Genomic DNA, 25,106 nt, shown 5'->3' with positions numbered 1-25,106 from the left:
TTGTGCAAGTTATTCTTTTATGTGCCTGAAAATAGTGGCTGATGTGTGCAGTGCACCAGACATCTCGTTATTATATTCAAAATACATGGAGCTTTCCAAATCAGTGGGGGGTGGTTCATGACAGAGGGGTTAGCAGGGGGGGAGCTGTAAGGAAACAGGAATGGTAGGTTCATTTTGTGGATGTTAGAATTTTTGTCTTGGAATCCACAATATGGATATTGTCTGTTAAATTGTGTCCACGGAATTGTGGCTTTTAATCGGAGGCATACATGTAGAAGTGACGATGTAAAATACCCTATGCAGAGCATTTGTTAAGCTGCCTAGGCACTTGGCTTGAAGCCCGCAGGCTTTTGTAATCAAAGCATGATCACGATCACCATGCAGTTACTACTGGGATACTGACCGATGCCTCTAGAAGCTGTTTGGAAGAAGCCCAGGATTACACATACACAAAATGCAAAAAGCTGTGAGTATTTTGGTTTGTATTTTAAAAGACCAAGGTAATCTTTGTAAAAGCTGAGTTGCAAAGTAAGTTGTGCTCCATAAGGCAGAGTAGAACAGAATATAAATGTGTATTAAATAGAAATTACTTATTAAATGGAAGGTAGTACCAGCCATTTTCAGGCTGGTTGATCAGCTGAGGTCTGGTTACAGCTGTTCTGGTTGCAGGATTGAATGTTGAGAATGTTTGATCTGTGTGTCTGGGTCTGTTTGAGGAGAAATATATGTGTGTATTTTTAAATAATATTTCAAACTCTCCCTAGTGGGTGGTCAGTTATCAGTGGACTCAAACTAAAGAATGACGGTATAAGAAAGGGATCCTATTCCTATAACAAGGCAGCTGTCAGACTATTATGACTATGCATTTGCTCTCTTGAGTTGAATGCAAAAAAGATAGTGATATTACGTATTCCACCAGCTAGCCACTGAGGTATTATTGTCATAAAAATCTTAGTCAGCATGACAGTTGGGTTTACAATTTTACAATTAAAATGATTTTATTTATGCCATCATGTTTTTTTCTGGATTGTGCAGTACTATCTTTGAATTGTAGAACAGCTGTAGATTCTTTTGTCTCTTTGTGTCAGCTGAGAATGGAAAACTGGTGACAAGTTAATATTAGTGAGCCATGATAATACTCGAGGGTGCGGGAGAAAAATGTACACATTCCCATTCAAATATACTTGGTCTTTTGTTCTGTTCATGTTTTACCTATGTTTTTCTAGCATGTCTACTACTGAGCATAGTCATATGAAGTTTCTTTCTTGTACATTATTTTGAAGTTAACGATACAGCACAGAAATGGGCGCAACCCCATCATGTTCATGCCAACTCCAAGTTACATCCTATATAAATCCTGTTCAGTACTGTTGGTTCATAGCCCTTTATGTCTTGGCAATTCAAGTGCTCATTTTGATAATTCTCAGATGTTGGGAGTACTTGTCTCCACCATCCATTCAGATAGTTTTCTTGAGATTCCAGCCATTTTCTGAGTGCAAAAGTTCTTTCCCAGATCCACTCTTCACTTCTTACATTACAAGTAAAACAAACTCCCCTTAACCAGTCGTTCCTCATTATTGAAACATTCCATTTCAGGTAGTATGGTGTTGAATCATCTCTGCATTCTCTCTTGTACAGTCAAATTCTTCCTCATAGAGTCATTGAATGATAGAGTACAGCACAAAAACAGGCCCTTTCAGCTCATCTGGACAATGCCAGAACCATTTGTGCTGCCCATGCCCATTGACCTGCACCATGGCCCTATCCCTACTATCCATGCACCTATCCAAACTTCCCTTAAACATTGAAATTGAGTGTCCACACACCACTTAGGCTGGTAGCTCACTCCACACTCTCAAGTCCTTTTGAATGAAGAAGTTTCCCCTCATGTTTCCCTTAAACTTTTCATGTTTCACCCTCAAAGCATGACCTCTGGTTATAGTCCCACCTAACCTCAATGGAAAAATATACACCTCATAGTTTTGTCTACCTTTCTTAATTCTCCTCTGCATCTTCTACATTCCAAGGAATAAAGTCCTAATGTATTCAATCTTCCCTTATAATCCAGTCCTCCAGACCAGTCAACATCCTTGTAAATTTTCTCTGCACTCTTTCAACCTTGTTTAATCTTTCCTGTAGGTAGGTGACCAAACCTGCACACAATACTTCAAATTATGTCTCATCAACATCGTATACACCTTCAACATAACATCCCATCTTCTGTACTCAATGCATTGACTTATGAAGGCCAATGTGCCTAAAGCTTTCTTTGCGACTTTATCTACCTGAAACACCACTTTCTCTGAATTATATAGAGGTCCCTTTGTTCTACCACACTTCTCAGTGCCCTACTGTTTACTGTGTAAGACTTATCCTAATTGGCCCTACTGGAGTACAAGCCCTTACATTTACTGCATTAAATTCCATCTGCCATTTTCAGCCCATTTTTCCGCCCATTTTTCCAGCTGAAGCAGATCCCTCTACAAGCCATGATAGACTTTCTCATTGTCCACAACATCCCCAATCTTGCTATCATCCACAAATTTGCTGACCCAGTTAACCACATTATCAAACAACAATGGACCCAGCACCAATCCCTGTGGCACACCACTAGTCATAGACCTTTAGTCAGAGAGGCAACCCTCTATTACCATTTTGTCTTCTCATACAAAACCAAAGTCTAATCCAATTTACAACCTGATCCTGATTGCCGAGTGACTGAACTTTCTTGAACAGTCTCCCATGTGGGACCTTGTCGAAAGCCTTACTAAAGTTCATGTAGACAACATCCATTGCCTTGCCTTCATCCACTTTCCTGGTAACTTCCTTGAAAAAATAACAGACGTGACCTACCACTCACAAGGTATGCCAACTATCCTTAATTAGCCAATGTCTATCCAAATACTTATTTATCTGGTCCCTTGGAATACTTTCCACAACTGATGTCAGACTCACTGGCCTGTAATTTCCTGGTTTCTGTTCAGAGCCTTTTTTATACAACAGAACAACTTTGGCAGTCTTCCAATCCTGTGGTATCTCTCCTGTTGCTAAGGATGTTTTAATTATCTTTGTTAGGGCCCCGGCAATTTCTGCACTTGCCTCCCATAGGGTCTGAGGGAACAGCCTGTCAGACCCTGGTGATTTATCTGTCCTGATTTGCCTCAGGGTAGCAAACTCCTCTTCATCTCTTAACTGTACAGAGTCCATGAAGCTAATGCCGCTTTGCCTATAGACTCAGTGTCCATCTCCCAAGTAAATACAGATGCCAAGAATGTCATGCTGACTATTATGAAGGTCATGGGTTAAGGATGAAAGGTAAGAAGTCTAAGGGGAATGTGAGGGGAAACTTCTTCACTCAAAGGGCCGTGAGAGTGTGAAATGAGCTGCCAGCACAAATGGTACATGAGAGTTCAATTTCAACATTTAAGAGAAGTTTGGATAGGTACATGGATAGAGAAGACATTGAGGGCTTTGGTCCTGGTGCAGGTTAGAAGCATAAAAACATAGAAAACCTACAGCACAATACAGACCCTATTGTATCTGCCTCCACCACTGTCACCGGCAGCCGTTCCATGCACTCACCACTCTCTGTGGAACAAAAACTTAGCCCTGACATCTCCTCTGTACCTACTTCCAAGCACCTTAAAACTGTGCCCTCTTATGTTAGCCACTTCAGTGCTGGGGAGAAAGCCTCTGACTATCCACATGATCAATGCCCCTCATCATCTTATACATCTCTATCAGATCACCTCTCATCCTCTGTTGCTCTAAGGGGAAAAGGCCAAGTTCACTCAACCTGTTCTCATAAGGCATGCTCCCCAATCCAGGCAACATCCTTGTAAACCTCCTCTGCATCCTTTCTATAGTTTCAACATCCTTCCTGTAGTGAGGTGACCAGAACTGAGCACAGTACTCCAAGTGGGGTCTGACCAGTCTCCTATATAGCTGTAACATTAACTCTCGGCTCTTAAACTCAATCCCACGGTTGATGAAGGCTAATGCACCGTATGCCTTCTTAACCTCAGAGACAACCTGCACAGCAGCTTTTAGTGTCCTATGGACTCAGACCCCAAGATCCCCCTGATCCTCCACACTGTCAAGAGTCTTACCATTAATACTGTATTCTGCCATCGCATTCGACCTACCAAAATGAACCACCTCACACTTAATCTGGGTTGAACTCCATCTACCACTGCTTAGTCCAGTTTTGCATTCTATTGCTGTCCTGCTGTAACCTCTGACAAACCTCCACACTATCCACAACACCCCCCCCCCCAATCTTTGTGTCATCAGCGAATTTACTAACCCTTCCCGACACTTCCTGATCCAGGTCACCGACCTCCATGCAGAATATGACCTGTCTGCAACCACTCTTTGCCTTCTGTGGGCAAGCCAGTTCTGGATCTACAAAACAAGGTCACCTTGGATACCATGCCTCCTTACTTTCTCAATAAGCCTTGCTTATCAAATGCCTTGCTGAAATCCATATACACTACATCTACTGCTCTATCTTTATTAATGTGTTTAGTCACATCCTCAAAAAATTCAATCAGGCCTTTGACAAAGCCATCCTGACTATTCCTAATCATATTATTCCTCTCCAAATGTTCATAAATCCTACCTCTCAGGATCTTTTCTATTAACTTACCAACCACTGAAGTAAGACTCACTGGTCTATAATTTCCTGGGCTATATCTAAGCCCTTTCTTGAATAAGGAAACAACATCTGTAATCCTCCGGAACCTTTTCCATCCCAATTGATGTGAAGATCATTGCCAGTAGCTTGGGGTACCTTTCATCCGGTCCCAGTGACTTATCCAACCTGATGCTTTCCAAAAGCTCCAGCACATCCTCTTTCTTAATGTCCATATGCTCAAGTTTCTCAATCTGCTGTAAGTCATTCCTACAATCGCCAAGATCCTTTTCTGTAGTGAATACTGAAGCAAAGTACTGTATTCATTAAGCATCTCTGCTGTCTCCTCCAGTTCCATACACATTTTTCCACTGTCACACTTGATTGGTCCTATTCTATTACATCTTATCCTCTTGCTCTTCACATACTTGTAGACTGCCTTAGTGTTTTCCTTAATCTTGCTCGCCAAGGCCCTTCCTGGCTCTCCTAATTTCATTCTTAAGCTCCTTCCTGCTAGCCTTATAATCTTCTCAATCTCTATCATTACCTAGTTTTTTGAACCTTTCATAAGCTTTTCTTCTTGACTAGATTTTCAACAGCCTTTGTACACCCTGGTTCCTGTACCCTACCATCCTTTCCGTCTCATTGGAATGTACCTATGCAGAACGCCACACAAGTATCTCCTGGACATTTACCACATTTCTGCTATACATTTCCCTGTTCCCAATTTATGTTTCCAAGTTCCTGTCTGATAGCTCCATATTTCCCCTTACTCCAATTAAACGCTTTGCTAATTTGTCTGTTCCTATCCCCCTCCATGCTATGATAAAGGATGATGGGAGTAGGCAGTTTAAATGGTTTTGGCAAGGACCAGATGGGCCAAAGGCCTGTTTCTGTGCTGTACTTCTCTATGACTCTATATTAAGTAATGCTTCCAGTGCACAAAGCACACCTTTTCCCACCATCCCACATCACATTAAAATTCTACACCCTGGAATGTTGACTAGCAATCCTCCTCTTTGCTCTCAGAGACATGATGGAGTCATAATATTGTGTTCTCCTCTGTATTGGAGAAGTCAAAGGCATTGAGGTACTGCTTTGCAGAATTTTTTCTTCAGTTTACAGGTGTGCACCTGAGCTTCCAGCTTTATGTAATTTTAATTTTCTGTCTTGCAATATTCTGAATTCTCTGCCTTTAGCCTCTTCCAGTGTTCCAATGAAATCTGATGTGAACTCATGAGTAGCATCTCATCTTCCGTAAGGGTACTTTGCATCTCTGAAGACTCATAGGTCTCATACTTTTTTCAAGACAAAAAAGCAGACTATTATGTTCATTTAAATTATGTCAATCTTAAACTTATCCATCAATCATATCCTCACACTTATTCCTTTATGCATTATTCTCTTTTGCATCAACTGATTCAATTCTCCTGACACTCACATACACCAGGGGAAATTTATGGTAGCTAATTAACCTATCAACCAGCATGTCTTTGGATACCCATGTGGAAAATACAGGGATACCTATGCTGTAACAGAGAATATGTAAATTATGGACATGCACACGGCTGAGGAAGGGGAAAAACAGAAATAAATCAAAGATAGCATGCAACAGAGATGATAGAAAGGACAGGCAAGAGATGAGACATAATCACAACCAGTGGGATGAGCTACAGGGCAATTGAGGCGTGGTGCAGTTTAAAACAGAAAGCAACAAATCCTGGACTGAAAGTGTTATATTTGAATGCAAGCAGCATAAGAAATAAAATGGACGATCTTGAAATTCAGCTACAGATTAGCAAATATGACGTTGTGGCCATCTCTGAAACTTGGCTAAAGGATGGCTGCCATTGGGAGCTGAATGTCCAAGGATATATGATGTATTGGAAAGATAGGTTAGTAGGCAGAGGGGCTGGTGTGGCCCTGTGTATAAGAAATAATATTAAATTATTAGAAAGGGATGACAGAGGATCAGAAGGTGTAGCATCTCTATAGGTTGAGCTAAGAAATGGCAAGGGTAAAGGGACCTTAATGGTAGTGTATACAGGCCTCCAAACAGCAGCCGGGATATGGATTACAAATTACAGGAGGAGATAGAAAAGGCATGTCAGAAGGGCAGTCATGATAATCGTTGGGGAGTTTAACATGAAAGTGGATTGGGAAAACCAGGTCAACACTGGATCTCAAGAGAGAGAATTTGTAGAATGTCTAAGGGATGGGTTTTTAGAACAGCTTGTTGTTGAGCCCACTAGGGGATCAGGTGTGCTGAATTGTGTGTTGTGCAATGATCTGAAGGTGATAAGAGAGTTTAAGATTAAGGAACCCTTAGGGAACAGTGATCACAATATGATCAAGTTCACATTGAAATTTGAGAGGGAAAAAATAAAATCCAATGTGTTGGTATTTCAGTGGAATAAAGGAAATTTCAATGGCATGAGAGAGGAACTGGCTAAAGTTGACTGGAAAGGGGTACTAACAGGAAGGACAGCAGAGCAGCAATGGCTGGAGTATCTGCGAAAAATGAGGGATGTGCAAGACAGATACATTCCAAATAAGAAGAATTTTGGAATAGGAGAACACTACCGTGGCTGACAAGTGATGTCAGAGCCAAAGTAAAAGCAAGAGAGAGGGCATACAAGGAAGCCAAAGCTAGTGGGAAGATAGAGTTTGGAAAGCTTTCAAAAATTTGCAGAAGGAAACTAAGAAGGTCATTAGGAAGAAAAAGATGAATTATGAAAGGAAGCTGGCGACTAATATCAAAGAAGATGCTAAAAGCTTTTTTTTAAGTATACAAAGGGTAAAAGAGAGTTGAGGATAGATATAGGACAATAGAAAATGACACTGGAGATATTGTAATGAGAGACGTAGAGATGGCAAAGGAACTGAATGTGTATTTTGCATCCGTTTTCACAATGGAAGACATTTGCTGTATACCGGACATTCAAGAGTGTCAGGGAAGTGAAGTATGTCCAATGAAAATTACGAATGAGAAGGTGCTCAGGAAGCTTAATGCTCTGAGGGTGGATAAATTTCTTGGACCTGATGGAACGCACCCTCGGGTCCTGAAGGAAGTAGCTGGAAAGTTTGTGGAGGCATTAACAATGATCTTTCAAGAATCAATAGATTCTAGCATTGTACCAGATGACCGGAAAATTGCAAATGTTATTCCAATATTTAAGGGTGGAAGGCAGCAGAATGGAAACTATAGACCTGTTAGCCTGACATCAGTGGTTGGGAAGTTGTTGGAATTGATTGTTAGGGTTTAGATTACAGAGTACCTGGAGGGACATGACAAGATAGGCCAAAGCCAGCATGGTTTCCTGAAAGAAAAATCCTGCCTGACTAACCTACTGCAATTTTTTGAGGAAATTACAAGCAGGGTAGACAAAGGAGATGTAGTAGCTGTGGTGTACTTAGATTTTTGGAAGGACTTCGACGAGGTACTGCACATGAGGCTGCTTAGCAAGATAAGAGCCCATGGAATTACAGGGAAGTTATGAGCATAGGTGGGGCATTGGCTGATCAGCAGAAAAGGAGTTCCACAGGGGTCGGTGTTGGGACCGCTGCTTTTTACGAAGAATGTCAATGATTTGGACTATGGATTTAATGGATTTGTGGCTAAATTTGCCAATGATACAGAGATAGATGGAGGAGCAGGTAGTGTTGAGGAAACAGAGGCTGAAGAGAGACCTAGATAGTATAAGGGAATGGGCAAAGAAGTGGCAAATGAAATACAATGTTGGAAGGTGCATGGTCATGCACTTTGGAAGAAATAAACGAGCAGACTATTATTTAGATGGGAGAGAGAATTTAAAATGCAGAGATGCAAAGGGACTTGGGAGTCCTTGTGCAAGATACCCTAAAGGTTAACCTCCAGGTTGAGGTTATCTCTGATGGTGGTGTCTGAAAAGAGGATGCTGTCCAAGTTGCATGCCATCTTGGACAATATCTCCCATCCACTCCATAATGTAATGGTAAGGCACAGAATTCAGCCAGAGACTCATTCCACTGAGGTGCAACACTGAGCGTCATAGGAAGTCATTCCTGCCTGTGGCCATCAAACTTTACAACTCCTCCCTCGGATTGTCAGACACCCTGACCCAATAGGCTGGTCCTGGACTTATTTCCACTTGGAATAATTTACTTATTATTATTGAATTATTTATGGTTTTATATTGCTATATTTCTACACTATTCTTGGTTGGTGCGACTGTAACGAAACCCAGTTTCCCTCAGGATCAATAAAGTATGTCTGTCTGTCTGTCTGTCTGAGTCAGTGGTGAAGAAAGCGAATGCAATGTTAGCATTCATTTCTAGAGGTATAGAATATAAGAGCAGGGATGAGATGTTGAGGCACTCCTAAAAGCACACTTGGAGTATTGTGTGCAGTTTTGGGCTCCTTATTTTGGAAAGGATATACTGACAGAGAGGGTTCAGAGAAGATTCATGAGAGTGATTCCAGGAATAAGAGGGTTACTGTATGAGGAACATCTGGCGGCTCTTGGGCTGTATTCGCTGGAGTTCAGGAGAATGAGGGGGGGGATCTCATAGAAACATTCCAAATGTTAAAAGGCCTGAACACATTAGATGGTGGGGAGTCTAGGACAAGAGGGCATGACTTCAGGATTGAAGGATGTCCATCTAGAACACAGATATGGAGCAATTACTTCAGCCAGAAGGTGGTAAATTTGTGGAATTTGCTGCCATGAGTGCCTGTAGAGGCCAAGTCATTGGGTGTATTTAAGGCAGAGATAGATAAGTTCTTGAATAGCCAGGGCATCAAAGGGGAGTGGGGATAACTGGAAGAATTGGATCAGCCCATGATTGAATGGTAGAGCAGACTCGAAGGGCTGAATGGCCTACTTCTGCTCCTATATCTGTGGTCTTGTGGTCTAACACCAAAGTCCGCGGGAGCGACCAGGATCTGCAGTACGGAAAAACTGATTGTTCCCTTGACCAGTTCAATATCTCTTTCTAATAAAGAGGGGAAGCGGTATTGCACAGCGAGAGGGGAGACCAATAAAAACAAAATAACTCGCTGATTTACAGAATTGCTGGTGTTGTACAAAGGAAGATAATTGTGGTTGTGGGAAGTCGGTTGTTACAGCCATAGGACATCACTGCAAGAGGTCCTGAACTCATCTTTACCTTCTTCATCAATCACAATATTAGAACTGTGGTGTTTATGCCGAGGAATGTACAGTATTCAATTCCACTCACTACTTTTCAGCCAATGAAGAATGTATGCAGTTAGGTCTATTCAACTTGGGCTGATAAGTAGCAAATAACGCTCACATAATGGAAATGTGGCACGGTGATTACCTCCAACAGAGAATCTAATTCTCTACATTTGACATTTTTTGTAGCATTGCAGTTGCTGAACTCCCTCTTAATTAATATTAATTGTTACCCGAAATTCAGTTGTAGTGACCATATAAATATAGTGGCAACAAGGACTGGTCTTTGGTGGTGTAAATGACTCACCACCTGATGTCCCAAGGACTTTTCATCATCTGCAAAGCATAGGTCAAGAGTAGACTCTCCACCTATCTGGATGAGTGCTGCTGAACAGCAGGACAAAGCAGCTACAATAGTGGCGTTTAAGCACTGTTAGACAAATGCATATGTAGGGAATGGAGTGATGTGGATCTAATCTAATTCAGCATTGTGTTTGGCATAGACATCATGAGCTGAAATGTCTGTTTTGTGCCATTCTGTTCCATGACCTAGAAGAACTGTAGTGATTCCAGAAGATGTTTTCTCATCTTCTAATGGCAGTTAAGGATGGAAAATAAATGCTCACTTTGTTATTTGCTGGATGTCACTAGCAAAGAAATACTTAAAATTTCCTTGTTTCTGACTCTCTTCAATTGGAAATAAATCTTTCATACTTAGTTTATCTAGGCTCCTCATCATTATATGTATTTCATCTAATTCTTCCCCGAGCTTCCTTTATCCGAAACTAATCTCTCCTCCCAAATAGTTTTCCAATTCCAACAATAACTTTGGCTTTCAACACTCTCTCCAGTTCAATCATTCTGTAATGTGGCGAGTTGTATGCAGTACTCAAACTGATTGTGGCTATTCACAGTTTGACACAAGCAGAGTAGTCCACCAAGCCCCACTATTCATTATGGTCATGGCTGATTTGAGTTGTCCTCAGCCTCTTCTGTCAGTTCCCTATAACTTTTAATTCAGTCTTTCAAATATTTAATGACGTACTGTATGATTTCTCTCTCTCTCTCTCTCTCTCTCTCTCTCTCTCTCTCTCTCTCTCTCTCTCTCTCTCTCTCTCTCTCTCTCTCTCCTCTCTCTCTCTCTCTCTCTCTCTCTCTCTCTCTCTCTCTCCCTCCCTCCCTCCCTCCCTCCCTCCCTCCCTCCCTCCCTCCCTCCCTCTCTCTCTCCCTCCCTCCCTCATATTTTGTGGCAATGTCCAAATGAATGTAACAAAAGATGACCAAAAGCAAGGAAATAAATTATCAACACTGGTTCAAATCTAAAACTTGCTCTAAATCAAAGGTGCTTAATTTCAATTTCTAAATCAGTCTAACTTGTGTTTTGGAGCCTTTCATCTTGTTTACATCAGAAGGCTTGTGTTTCATGGAGTCAAGCTAGTCTTATGCTACTTGGCCATCTAAGTGAACAGTTGGCGTATACATTGATGTAGTGCTATAGCTGTAGCTTCTTTAGAAATGATATCCAGAGCCTTGAGAGCTGTAACTTCAGCTTGTCGAATGATATAGACAAATCCAGTTAAAGCTTATTCTGATGAAAGCTAGGTTGTCAGCTGTCAGAGACTGTGTACTGTTGGGTTCTACAAAGGTGCTGCAGACTCAGGAGATGGTAGATGCTGGAATCTGGAGCAATAAACAGTCTACTGGAGGAACTCAGAGTTGAGCAGCATAAGGTGACCTGATGAGTTCTTCCACCACTGTTTATTGCTCGACAAAGGTGCAGATGGAAGTGAGCACCCTTTCTATTTTGCAAATAGTGAATCAAGCACTGTGCTTTATTGAAGTTCCCCATGTTCCTTGAAATTTATGCAGCCTTTGAGGGTGACTTCCCCAGTGCATCAGGTACATAATGATATTAGCCCATAATTTGTCCCTGTAGCACAGACTTAGAACCTTCAGCTGGTTTGTCTGCAACAGCATTGCTCTGCAACTTTACTGTGATAAATTTTTTTCCCACTGTTTGATTCCTGCATGCTTTGGCACCATGTCTCACCACATGCAGTTCCTGCCTCTCTTCAGTCTCCGGAATACTGTATATTCAGCTTCTTTCTGAACAAGTGACGTTTGAGTATTAAATCAAGTGATAACTATATAGAAATTCATCCCAGGTAGTTTTTATATGTGCACTGTTGGCTAGAATTCATTATCATTGATGTCACTGGAACAGAGTTTATGCTTATTGCTTATTGCTCCTTACAGGCAGCTACAAAACAAAGAAACCCAATAGAATCCATTAAAACAAAAGAAGACCATCAAACACTCAACGTGCAGAAAAAAAAGAAAGAGAAAACAATGCAAACAATGAAAGTAAGCAAATAACATTCAGAACTGAAGTTCACAAAAGTGAGATCACACTGTGATAGTTGCAGGCCATAGCCACAGTTCGGTGCAGAGATGAGTAAACCTTGCGGAGCAACGAGTTGAAGTTCAGCGTGAAGACAAGTAAACCTCACATATTAGAGATTTGAACCACCCCTTGCCTCGCCTCACCTCTGTCCTTGACACCCTGTCCTTTTCAATCTGACCCGGCACTTAAATTGTCCAGACCTTGCTCTCATACTCTGACCCTACAGCTTTGTTGCGCTCTCGGGCTGGTGCTGTGCCACTTCAATGCAGTCCGGAGTTATAGTCATAGAAAAATACAGCATAGAAAACAGGCCCATCTAGTCCATACTGAGGCTATTTAAACTAACTACTCCCATCAACCTGCACCCAGAGCACAGCCCCTATATCCCTACCATACATATAACTGTCCAAACCTCTTAAAAATTGAAATTGAGCTTGCATGCACCATTTGCACTGGCAGCTCATTCTGCACTCTCATGACCCTCTCAGTGAAGAAGTTTCCCCTCATGTTTCCCTTAAACTTTTCACCTTTGATGCTTAACCCATGACCTCTAATTGTAGTCCCACTCAATCTCAGTGGAAAAAGCCTGCTTGCTTGCATTTACTCTATCTCCTCATGATTTTGTACACCTCTATCAAATCTCCCCTCTATCTTCTATGTTCCAAGAAATAAGGTCCTAACCTATTCAGTCTTTCCTTATAACTCAGGTTCTCCAGTCCTGGCACCATCCTTGTAAATTTTCTCTGTACTCTTTCAAACTTGTTTACATCTCTCCTGTAGGTAGGTGACTAAAGCTGCACACAATACACCAAATAACACCTCACCAATCTCTTTAACGTAATATCCCATCTCTTGTATTCATTACTTTGATTTATGAAAACCAATATGCCAAAAGCTTTCTTTACAACTCTCTCTACCTGTGCCACCATTTTCAATGAACTATGGACCTATATTTCCAGATCCCTTTCTTCTACCACACTCCTCAGTTTTCTACCATTCACTGTGTAAGACCTATCCTGACTGGCCCTACCAAAGTGCTACACCTCACACTTGTCTGCATTAAATTCCACCTGCTATTTTTCAGTTCATTTTTCCACCTGATGCAGATCCCTCTGCAAGCCATAATAGCCTCCTTCACTGTCCACTACACACCCAGTCTTGGTGTCATCCACAAATTTGCTGATCCAGTTAATAACATTATCATCAAGATCATTGCTATAGATGACAAACCTCATCGGATTCAGCACCAGTCCCTGCGGCACTCCACTAGTTACAGGCCTCCAGTCAAAAGAAGCAGCCACCTACTACCACTTTTTGGCTTCTCCCATAAAGCCAATGTCTAATCCAATTTACTACTTGAATTGCTGAGTGACTGAACCTTTTTGACCAACCTCCCATGGGGGACCTTGTCAAGTGCCTTACTAAAGTCCACGTAGACAATATCCACAGTCTTGCCTTCAACTTTTCTGGTAACTTCCTTGAAAAACTCTTAAGTTTGATTAGATATGACCTACAATGCATCATGCTGACTATTCCTAATCAGTTCAAGTCCATCCAAATACTCGTGTATTTGGTCCCTTAGAATACCTTCTATTAACCTTCACACTGCTGATGTAAGGCTCATTGGTCTATAATTTCCTGGTTTATTTTTAGAGCCTTTCTTAAATAGAAGAACAAGTTCTGGTACCTGTGTCACTAAGGATGTTTTAAATATCTCTGTTAGGGCCCCTGCAGAACACCTTGTCAGGCCCTGGGAATGTATGCACCCTAATTTGCCTTAAGATAGCAAACTTCTCTTCTGTAATCTGTGTAGGGTCCATGGCCTCACTCTTACTATCCCTCACTTCTGTAGACTCTGTGTCCCTCCATCTCCTGAGTAAATACAGATGGAAAAAATCTATTTAAGTGCTCACCCATCTTTTTAGGCTTCATGCATAGATTACCATTCTGGTATTCGAGAGGGCCAGTTTTGTCTCTTGCAATCCTTTTGCTCTTAACATCGCCGTAGAATTCCTTAGGATTCTCCTTCACCTTGTCTGCTAGGGCAACCTAATGCTTTTTATTTTAGCCCTCCTGATTTGCATTTCTCTTGCATTTGTTATACTCCATGAGTACCTCATTTCTTAACTATGTATATCTGCAATGCATTTTCTTTTTTTTCTTAACCAGGGCCTCAGTATCTCTTGAAAACCAAGGTTTCCTAAATTGGTTATTTTTACCTTTCATTCTGACAGGCACACTGTGACTTTCCTCTGCTAGTTCATTTCACCTCCCCCCCCCCCAACCCCAGCAGTATCCAAAGTGACATACCTGTTGTTAAGGAGGATGGCCATTTAACCCCTTTCCTCTTCCTGACTCAGTCTCCTGTGTCCTGTACCTTTGCTGTAACTACCTCTCTATATGTCCTGTCTATCACTTCTTCAGCCTCCCAAATGATCAGGAGTTCATTCATTTCCTGCTCCAACCCCTTAAGTTAGAAGCTGCAGCTGGATGCATTTCTTGCAGGTGAAGTTGTCGGGGATACTGGAGGTCTCCCTGCCTGCTCACGTCCTGCAAGAGGAGCATTCAACTATTATGCTTGACATCCCTACTGTTCTAGCTGAGTCCTTGAGTAAAGAAGGAAAACAATATCCTGGCAGGTGGAATTTACCTACAGCTTTTTCACTTTCTCTCACTGAAGTCACAAAGAGGTAAATCCTCAGAATTCCCACTCTATCACTGTCCACTCACACAATGCCCTTGCCTTATTTTAACTTGTTCTTGCCAATCAATCCTGATTGCTGATTGGCTGCTGCTCAAAACAACAAACTGCTGCGAATTAATACCTTATGTACTCAGTCGGCGAACCTGAGTGAACTAAGTCTTCTCACGCTTCGGATCGTTGGTTGCCACTGCTCAAAACTTGTTAGCAAAGCAACACACTCATCTGTGGAACTGCAGTTGAGCTAAATGGTGTTCAACACTTAAAGAACTTGACTATTTCAGGGTGTTGAACAAAAGAGGATAACTACATTCATTTTATTTTTGGTGTTCCCACAACCAATGATCTCACTTTAAGGACTCTTTATCTTGTTATTTCATGTTCTCATTATTTATTGCTATTTATCTATATCTGCATTTGCAGTTTGTTGTCTTCAATGGTCTTGCTGTTTCATTGATCCTGTTTACAGTCACTATTCTATAGATTTGCTGAGTATGCCTGCAGGAAAAAGAATCTGAGGGTTGTATGTAATAATATGTATGTACTCTGATAATAAATTTTACTTCGGTTGTCTACCCTAGACTTTAATTAAGTCATGATATATTAGACCGCTCTTCAAGTAAAACCCCTGTCACTAATAAATCAGTCCTACTTTTTAAATCTTTTTTATCTCATGTGGTATACTTGAAGTGTGGCGTTTTTTACACCCCCAAGAAAAGGAATATTCATATTTCCCTCAGGTTCATCATATGTACTCTCGGAGTGATTTTTTTTATAGATAGAAACTTGCTTCCACTGGTACGATCCTGTGATTATAAGGAGATTGCTTTGTCTGATCATGCACCTGTGCTTCTGGCTTTAAGATTACCTGTTTACTCTGTACCAAATAGAAGGTGGCGTTTTAACTTATCATTGTTATCTGATAAAAATTGTCTGAAGTTTTTGGAAAACCATATTACTTTTTTCTTTAAAGAAAATTTTAAAGGAGATACTGCTGGTAATATAGTCTGGGATACTTTTAAAGCATATATTCGTGGAGAAATTATCTCTTACTCTACCTATATAAAGAAAAAAGCTGACAAAGAAAGGTCTGACCTCGCAGCGATATTAAAAGATCTTGATCGAAAGTATGCCCTATCTCCAGATCCAAGTATATATAATAAACGTATTGAAATTCAATCCAAGTATAATCTTCTGCTGACTTACCCAATTGAATGACAGCTGTTGAGAGATAAAACTCAATTTTATATTCACGGGGATAGAACTGGTAGTTTATTAGCCAATCGCTTAAAACCTTTTACAGTTAATCGTCAAATCACAGAAATTTTAAAAGATAATGGAACTAAGACATCCGACCATTCTGAAATTAACAACGTATTTAAAGACTTTTACCTTAAGTTGTATCAGTCTGACTCTTCTTCAGATGATACCTATATGAATGCTTTTTTCAGTAATATCAACATTCCTACATTGTCTGCTGATAGTCTAACGCAGTTAGATCAGCCTATTTCCAATGAAGAAGTGGCTGAGGCTATACGTGCTTTACATTCTGGTAAGACCCCAGGACCTGATGGCTTTCCTGGGGAGTTTTATAAAACTTTCACTACGTTACTTACACCTTATTTATCCTCTGTTTTATCAGAGTCCTTTAAATCAGGTAAACTCCCTCAATCTTTTTATGAAGCTTTTATTTCTCTTATTCTTAAAAAAAAATCCAGCTGAATGTTCTTCATACAGACCGATTTCTTTATTAAATGTTGATCCAAAAATTTTATCCAGAATCTTAGCTCGAAGACTTGAAAATATTCTACCATCTATTATATCACATGACCAGACAGGATTTATTAAAAATCGTTACTCACATTTTAATATACGTCAGTTATCGAATGTGATATATTCACCATCCAAAAAAATATCAGTGTATATTATCCTTAGATGCAGAAAAAGCCTTTGATAGGATTGAGTGGAATTATCTTTTTAAGACCTTAGAAAAGTTTAATTTTGGGCCTAATTTTATTTGTTGGGTTAAATTAATCTACTTGTCTCCTACCGCTCAGGTTATTACTAACTCCCAAATTTCTAAGCCCTTTAAATTGCAGTGGGGAACTAGACAAGGTTGTCCTCTTGGTCCTTTACTTTTTGCTTTAGCTATAGAATCCTTAGCAATAGCACTTCGAGAATCTAAGGACATTTCTGGTATACTAAGGGAAGGTATGTCTCATAAAATTTCATTATACGCTGATGATATTTTACTTTTTATCTCTAACACTGAAACTTCTTTACCTTTGGTTCTTTCTTTAATCTCCCAGTTTAGTTCTTTTTCAGGATATAAGCTCAACCTACATAAAAGTGAGCTATTTCCTTTAAATGACCTAATGTCATCAAATGCCAAATTCCCATTCAAAGTTGTTACAAGTCAATTTACATATCTAGGTGTAACAATGACTAAAAACTTCAAGAATTTATTTAAAGAAAACTTAAATCCCTTATTGAATTATGTGAAAAAGACGCTTTCTAAATGGTCCCCTCTTTCTTTATCCCTAATTGGCTGAATTAATTCGATTAAAATGAAGATTCTTCCTAAATTTTTATATCTTTTTCAGGCCTTACCTATTTTTATTCCTAAGATGTACTTTGATTCTTTAGATTTAATTTTAACCTCTTATATTTGGAATAATAAGCAAGCTCGTTTAAGTAAAGTTTACTTACAAAGAAATAAAGAGATGGGTGGACTAGCCCTACCCAATTTTAGGTTTTACTATTGGGCTGCCAATATAAGGAATATTACTTTCTGGTCCTATTATATTTATCGTAAAGATTGCCCATCATGGGTCTCCTTAGAAGTTAATTCTGTAAAAAATTCCTCTATTGTCTCTCTTCTTGGATCATACTCTTCTTTTTCAGCAAATAAAACAACAGATAACATAATTGTTAAGCAAACGTTAAGGATCTGGTCTCAATTTAGAAAATTTTTTGGTTTAGTGAATTTTTCATTATCATCTCCCATTCTCTTAAATTATTTTTTTATCCCTTCCATGACTGATAAAGTCTTTAAAGATTGGGATGAATTAGGTATTAAGTGTTTTTGGGACCTGTTTATCTCAGGATCTCTTGCTTCATTTGACCAATTGTCAAATAAATTTGCACTCCCAAAATCACATTTTTACAGATACCTTCAAATTGGAGATTTTCTACATTTCCAATTAGCTACTTTTCCTATAGGTCCTGATAAAAATTTACTGGACGATCTTTTAAATTTAAAACCTTTTGTTAATAGTTCTATTACCGGTGTCTATAACTTGTTGATTGATTCTAGAGAAGACTTTTTAGATAAAATAAAAAAAAGCTTGGGAGGATGACCTAAATTGTCAGATTTCTGATGATAGATGGAATAAAACTCTTATACGGGTTAATAAATCATCTTTCTGTGCTCATCATTCTCTTCTACAATTTAAAGGGGTTCATAGAGCTTACATTTCTAAACAGAAGCTCTCCAGTTTTTACCTGAATGTTTCTCCACTTTGTAATAAATGCAACTCTGCTGATGCCTCTTTAATTCATATGTTTTGGTTTTGCCCTACAATTGAAAAGTTTTGGCGTGAAGTATTTCATACCTTCTCTCAACTTTTTAGGGTCCAATTTGACCCAAATCCCCTTACTGCCTTGTTTGGTATTATTGCAAATGAAGATATAACTTTAAATACTCCTAACCTACAGGTTTTAGTTTTTACCTCTCTTTTAGCAAGAAGAGCAATCTTGCTTAAATGGAAGGAGTCTACAAAGCCATCTTCAATGGCTACGTGATATTATGTCGTATTTAAATTTAGAAAAGATCCGCTGCTCAGTCTTAAATTCGAAACAATCTTTTTATGATATTTGGGGACCTTTCCTAAATTACTTTTCCAATTTATAAAGTTTAACAGTGCACAGACTTTTATGTATATTTTTATCTTCTCTTCTTAAGTGAATATGGTTTTTTTTCTAATTATCCATTGTCATCCATCAGCTTTTTTCTTTGGTAGTTGGTAGGGGGTTGACTTTTTATATATATAAAAAAATTCTTTTATGATGTATGACCTATCTTTAAATTTTTGATTACAGAGTGGTATACCTTTATGTGTTATGCTATAACATTTTGATCAATTTTATTACAATATATGAATGTACACAAGTTATGTTGAGATGTATCTATGTGTTGCACTCTGTAAATCTTTTTTCTTCTGAATAAAAATATTGTAAAAAAGAAAGAAAAGAAAGTCATGATTATTATACTGATGGAGCTCGGAATATTTGTGAGTAATTAAAAATCTTGAAAATTAATTGTACTTGTAAAATAAAGTGAAATAGAAACTGTCTTAAAGATTTCCCGCACATCTGCCCTCACCCCATCGGCCCGCCACCCCACTAGGGATAGGGTTCCCCTTGTCCTCACCTACCACCCCACCAGCCTCCAGGTCCAACGTATAATTCTCCGTAACTTCTGCCACCTCCAATGGGATCCCACTACCAAGCACATCTTTCCCTCCCCCCCCCCCTTTTCTGTTTTCTGCAGGGATCGCTCCCTACGCGACTGCCTTGTCCACTCAGCCCCCCCCATCCCTTCCCACCGATCTCCCTCCTGGCACTTATCCTTGTAAACGGAACAAGTGCTATACCTGCCCTTACTCTTCCTCCCTCACCACCATTCAGGGCCCCAGACAGTCCTTCCAGGTGAGGCGACACTTCACCTGTGAGTCGGCTGGTGTGGTATACTGCGTCCGGTGCTCCCGGTGTGGCCTTTTATATATTGGTGAGACCCAACGCAGACTGGGAGACCGTTTCGCTGAACACCTACGCTCTGTCCGCCAGAGAAAGCAGGATCTCCCAGTGGCCACACATTTTAATTCCACGTCCCATTCCTATTCTGATATGTCTATTCATGGCCTCCTCTACTGTCAAGATGAAGCCACACTCAGGTTGGAGGAACAACACCTTATATACCGGCTGGGTAGCGTTCAACCTGATGGCATGAACATTGACTTCTCTAACTTCCATTAATGCCCCTCCTCCCCTTCTTACCCCATCCCTGACATATTTAGTTATTTGTTTTTTCTCTCTCTCTCTGCCCATCACTCTACCTCTTCTCCATCTCCCTCTGGTGCTCCCCTCCCCCTTCTCCCGAGGCCTCCCGTCCCATGATCCTTTCCCTTCTCCAGCTTTGTATCACTTTTGCCAATCACCTTTCCAGCTGTTAGCTTCATCCCACCCCCTCTGGTCTTCTCCTATCATTTCGCATTTCCCCCTCCCCCTCCTACTTTCAAATCTCTTAGTATCTTTCCTTTCAGTTAGTCCTGACGAAGGGTCTCGGCCCAAAACGTTGACAGCGCTTCTCCCTATAGATGCTGCCTGGCCTGCTGAGTTCCACCAGCATTTTGTGTGTGTTGTTTAAAGATTTAAGTAATTGGTTATCTTAAATGTTCTGAAAGAGGTGGCTGAAGAGATTGTGGAGGCATTGGTAATGATCTTTCAAGAATCATTAGATTTTGGAATGGTTCCGGAAGACTGAAAAATTACAAATGTTACTCCACTCTTCAAGAAAGGAGAGAGGCAGAAGAAAGGAAATTGTAGGCCAGTTAGTATGACCTCACTGGTTGAAAAGATGTTGGAGTTGATAGTTAAAAATATGGCTTTGGGATATTTGGAGACACTTGATAAATTAGGCCATAATCAGCATGGTTTCCTCAGGGGAAAATCTTGCCTGACAAATCTGTTGGAATTCTTTAAAGAAATAACATGCAGGATAGACAAAGGAGAATTGGTTGATGTTGTGTAATTGGATTTTCAGAAGGTCTGTGACAAAGTGCCACACACGAGGCTGCTTAACAAGTTATGAACCCATGGTTTTTCAGGAAATATTCTAGCATGGATAAAGCAGTGGCTAATTGGCAGGAGGGAAAATGTGGAAGTAAAGGGAGACTTTTCTGGTTGGCTGGTGGTGGCTAGTGTGTTGGGACTGATTCTTTTTAAGTTGTATGTCAATGATTTGGATGATGGCTTTGTTGCAAAGTTTGCAGACAATCTGAAGAGATATGGAGGGCAAGGTAGTTTTGAGGAAATAGAGAAGGTATAGACGGACTTAGATTTGGAGAATGAGCAAAGAAGTGACAGATGGAATACAGTGTTAGGAACTGAATAGTCATGCAGTATAGTAGAAGAAATTAAAGGGTTGACTTTTCTAAATGGAGAGAAAATACAAAAAAAAGGAGGTGCAAAGGGACTTGAGAGTCCTTGTGCAGGATTCCATGAAAGTTAACTTGCCGGTTGAATCTGTGGTGAGAAAGACAAATGTGATATTCAAATGTTCAAGGATTCCTTTATTATCAAAGTATACAACTCTGAAGTTCTTCTCCAGATAGCCACAAAACCAAGAAAGAAAAGAACGGCAGAATGATCATCAACCCCCAAGTCCCTTGTCCCCGCACAAAATTGAACAAAAACGGAGCAGTCACATTGACCCCCAATTCTTCTTCCCCTGCACACAAAAAAAACGAGAAAAATCAGGCGAAGCACACAGAATATATAAAAAAACTATAAGACATTTTTTAAAACAAAAAGTCTGTAGTCCAGTTCCATATCCAAAATGCAATAAACCTGGAGATCATTCTCCAGGCACAGTGGCAGGCCTTTCCCTCTCTGGTAGCAGAGCAATCCCCAAGCTATCAAAAGGTAGTTTCATCCCACCAGCAAAATAAAAAGCAGTTTCCCCTCTTCGGCAGCAGAGTGATCACACCAGTGATCAAAAGGCAGGTAGCTGGCATTCACCTTCTTCATTCGCCTCGATATTTCAATCTCCCTCCTCGCTTTAATTGGTGAACAATGGAAGCTTTAATCTGCAAAATGGAGTCAAACATTGGCTCACCCCCCGTCCCGCAGCCGCCTTGCCATGAGGTTCCTGCACGCTACCTCTGCCTTACAGAATCCTCTCTTGAGACTGCAGAGCAGTGAAATACCTAAACGATCTCCAAACTGCAAATCACAAACTCCCCCAACAGTTCCAGAATCACATTTAAAATGAAAAATAAATGTAAAAGACATAGAAGAAGTGAAATATATTGTTTCATGATCTATCCAGAAGATATTAACCGAAGAAGCGTATGCAGGTGCCATCTTGACTGTTAACATTCATTTCAAGAGCAGTAGAATATAAAAGCAAGTTTGTAATGTTGAGACTTTATAAAGCACTGGTGAGACCTCACATGGAGTATTGTGAGTAGTTTCAGGCCCCTTGTCTTAGACAGGATATGCTGAAACTAGAGAAGGTTTAAAGGAGGTTCACGAAAATGATTACACAATTGAACAGCTTGTCATATGAAGCACGTTTGGCTCTGGGCCTGTGTTGGTTTTCTGTCACTTCTGATGATGACATTTTGTCCGTGAAGCTCATCATTGGGTAAAGGGCTGCATAGAGGAAAAACTTGTGTGGGAGCAGTTTTATAGTAAAAAAAAAGCCATTGCACTGGGGAGTTCCACTTTCTCGGCCTCAAAAATCTTAGTCCAATGGTACAAAAACTCGTCATGACTGGAGACTTCCTTGGCTGCAGTAGAGAGCCATGATGCCTTCTGTGCCTTGTAATGCCCTTCGCTCTCCATGAAGCTTAGCAGCACTGCCTTCTTGGCCATTGGCTCTTGTAGTTGATCTCATCTGTCCAGTCCGCCGGAACTGCCTTCACATATCCCTATTTCACCGGGGTTGGAGGTTTCCAGCTACCTTCACTTGCTTTAGCCTGCCTGTCTGGGCATGGAGTCACTTGAATTCAGAAGAATGAGGGATACCTATTTGAAACCTATCAAATGGAGAAAGACATTCATAGATTGGATGTGGAGAGGATGTTTGCTATGGTGGGAGAATCCAAGTCCAGAGGATGCAGCCAGTCCAGAGATGAGGAATTTATTTTGCCAAAGAGTGGTGAATCTGTGGAATTTGTTGCCACAGGCAGCTGTGGAGGCCAATTCTTTATGTATATTTAAGGCAGAAGTTGATGAGATTCTTGATTGGTCAGGGCGCAAAAGGATATAGGGAGAAGGCAGGAGATTGGGGCTGAGAGAAAAAATGGATTAGCCACCGTGAAATGGCGGAGCATCGATTGGCCAAATGACCCAATTCTGTTCTTGTATTTTATGGTGTTATGGCCTTCACTAAAAGTAAAAGAACAAATAATTGAAATGTGCCTGTATTTTGAGGATTTTTCTAACCATTGAAACAAATAAATGTTGCTAAAGTTGTGCAAAATTTAACCTTTTATATATTTGACACCGAATATTTCCAAGAGTTCCCTGTGTGACAGTGGTGTGGAAATAGTTGTCCTATCATCCACTTAAAAAGCTAATGAAAGCACAATGGTAAATACTATTATCATGAATTTTTGAATTCTGTTTGACTTGGATTGGTATGCTGTTTTTTGCTGTTTTTGCTGTTTTGATTTTTTTGTTGTTACTTTTAATTCTGATTGAATGTGCAGATGCTGTGAAAAATGTGGCTTTGGAAGATTGGAGCACAATATTTTGTCACGATGTATGCTTATTCAGTATCATCCTAGAAGTATTGTGACTGTGGGCTTAGTATTGATTAAAATATAAATCAACATAATTGTCTGGTCATTTACCTTCCCCACCAACATGGTTCTTAAATAGACAGTAGTAGACAGTAGACAGTAGGTGCAGGAGTAGGCCATTTGGCCCTTCTAGCCAGCACCGCCATTCACTGTGATCATGGCTGATCATACACAATCAGTACCCCATTCCTGCCCTCTCCCCATATCCCTTGACCCCGCTATCTATAAGAGCTCTATCTAACTCTCTCTTGAATGCATCCAGAGACTTGGCCTCCACTGCCTTCTGGGGCAGAGCATTCCACATATCCACCGCTCTTTGAGTGAAAAAGTTTTTCCGCATCTCTGTTCTAAATGGCCTACCCCTTATTCTTAAACTGTGGCCTCTAGTTCTGGACTCACCCATCAGCGGGAACATGCTTCCTGCCTCCAGTGTGTCCAATCCCTTAATAATCTTATATGTTTCAATCAGATCCCCTCTCATCCTTCTAAATTCCAGTGTATACAAGCCCAGTCAATCCAATCTTTCAACATATGACAGTCCCGCCATTCCAGGAATTAACCCTGTGAACCTACGCTGCACTCCCTCAATAGCAAGAATGTCCCTCCTCAAATTTGGAGACCAAAACTGTGCACAATACTCCAGGTGGGGTCTCACCAGGGCCCTGTACAGCTGCAGAAGGACCTCTTTACTCCTATACTCAATTCCTCTTGTTATAAAAGCCAGCATGCCATTAGCTTTCTTCACTGCCTGCTGTACCTGCATGCTTGCTTTCATTGACTGATGTACAAGAACACCTAGATCTCATTGTACTTCCCCTTTTCCTAACTTAAATAGGTGTGTCATCATTTACTAGAGATCTTTGTTTTCAAAATGTAAGCAATTTCTTTGTTGCAGCTTATCACTTTGATAACTACTATGTTATCAGGACTGTATGCTCTGGTCTTCCATGAATGTATTGAAGAAGGATTGCTTAGTACTAAAAATGTTAATATTGAAGGCCTTCAAGAGAACAGAAGTGAAAGAGGCCAGTTGGGGATGTTGATCAATGATTCACTGAACTATTTTTTCCACTACTATGCCATTTAGGAACAATACTCATTACTTTGGCTTAAAATGTATCCAGCAAAGTCTATTTCTTAAAGGATGTTGGATAGATCAAATCACATAAAGGGCAGGCAAACAAAATCAAAGCCCATGGAATAGGAGAGTTTGTGTTAATTTGGTCTAAAAGAGGCTAAATATAGAAAGCAAATCATGGTAATGCTTTTTCAAAAAGAAACTGGCTGTCATGTTCCTCTTGGAATACTACTTTATTTTATCTTTATTTATGGCTTGGATATCAGAATATATCATAGGATTTTCAAATTTGTTGATTTTGCACAGAATGTCTTGGTCAGAAAATGCAATTAAAATTCAATCCGTTAATTACCTCAGCAAAGTGATGGAAGGTGTTGTTGGTGCTGTCAAATTCAGTTTATTGTCATTCAGCCGTATACATGTACATTGCCAAATGAAACAATCTTCCTCTGGACCAAGGTGCACAACATCCTCCAATTTCCTCCCACAGTGCAAAGACATACCTGGTAGATTAATTGGTCA

The 25,106-nt window shown here is 40.2% G+C and overlaps 1 protein-coding gene across 6 annotated transcripts in view; it reads left to right on the top strand.

Moving 5' to 3' along the window:
* LOC140725242 (uncharacterized) overlaps positions 1-25,106 on the top strand; it is a 373,081-nt gene that overhangs the window by 40,955 nt on the left and 307,020 nt on the right. For 2 of the 6 annotated variants that reach the window (XM_073040436.1, XM_073040433.1), the window contains exons 1-2: positions 177-466; positions 12,071-12,174. The exons of 1 other annotated variant lie outside the window; for it this stretch is intronic. In XM_073040436.1, coding sequence (XP_072896537.1) covers positions 406-466; positions 12,071-12,174 — 165 coding nt within the window. In that variant the 5' untranslated portion in view covers positions 177-405. Of the gene's footprint in view, positions 1-176; positions 467-12,066; positions 12,175-25,106 lie in introns of those variants that run through there. 3 more of the 6 variants (XM_073040434.1, XM_073040435.1, XM_073040437.1) reach the window with 3 other exon arrangements.

The sequence above is a fragment of the Hemitrygon akajei genome, chromosome 3, assembly GCF_048418815.1.
Source record: "Hemitrygon akajei chromosome 3, sHemAka1.3, whole genome shotgun sequence".
Lineage (NCBI taxonomy): Eukaryota > Metazoa > Chordata > Chondrichthyes > Myliobatiformes > Dasyatidae > Hemitrygon > Hemitrygon akajei.
This window is presented reverse-complemented; position numbering and strand designations above follow the sequence as displayed.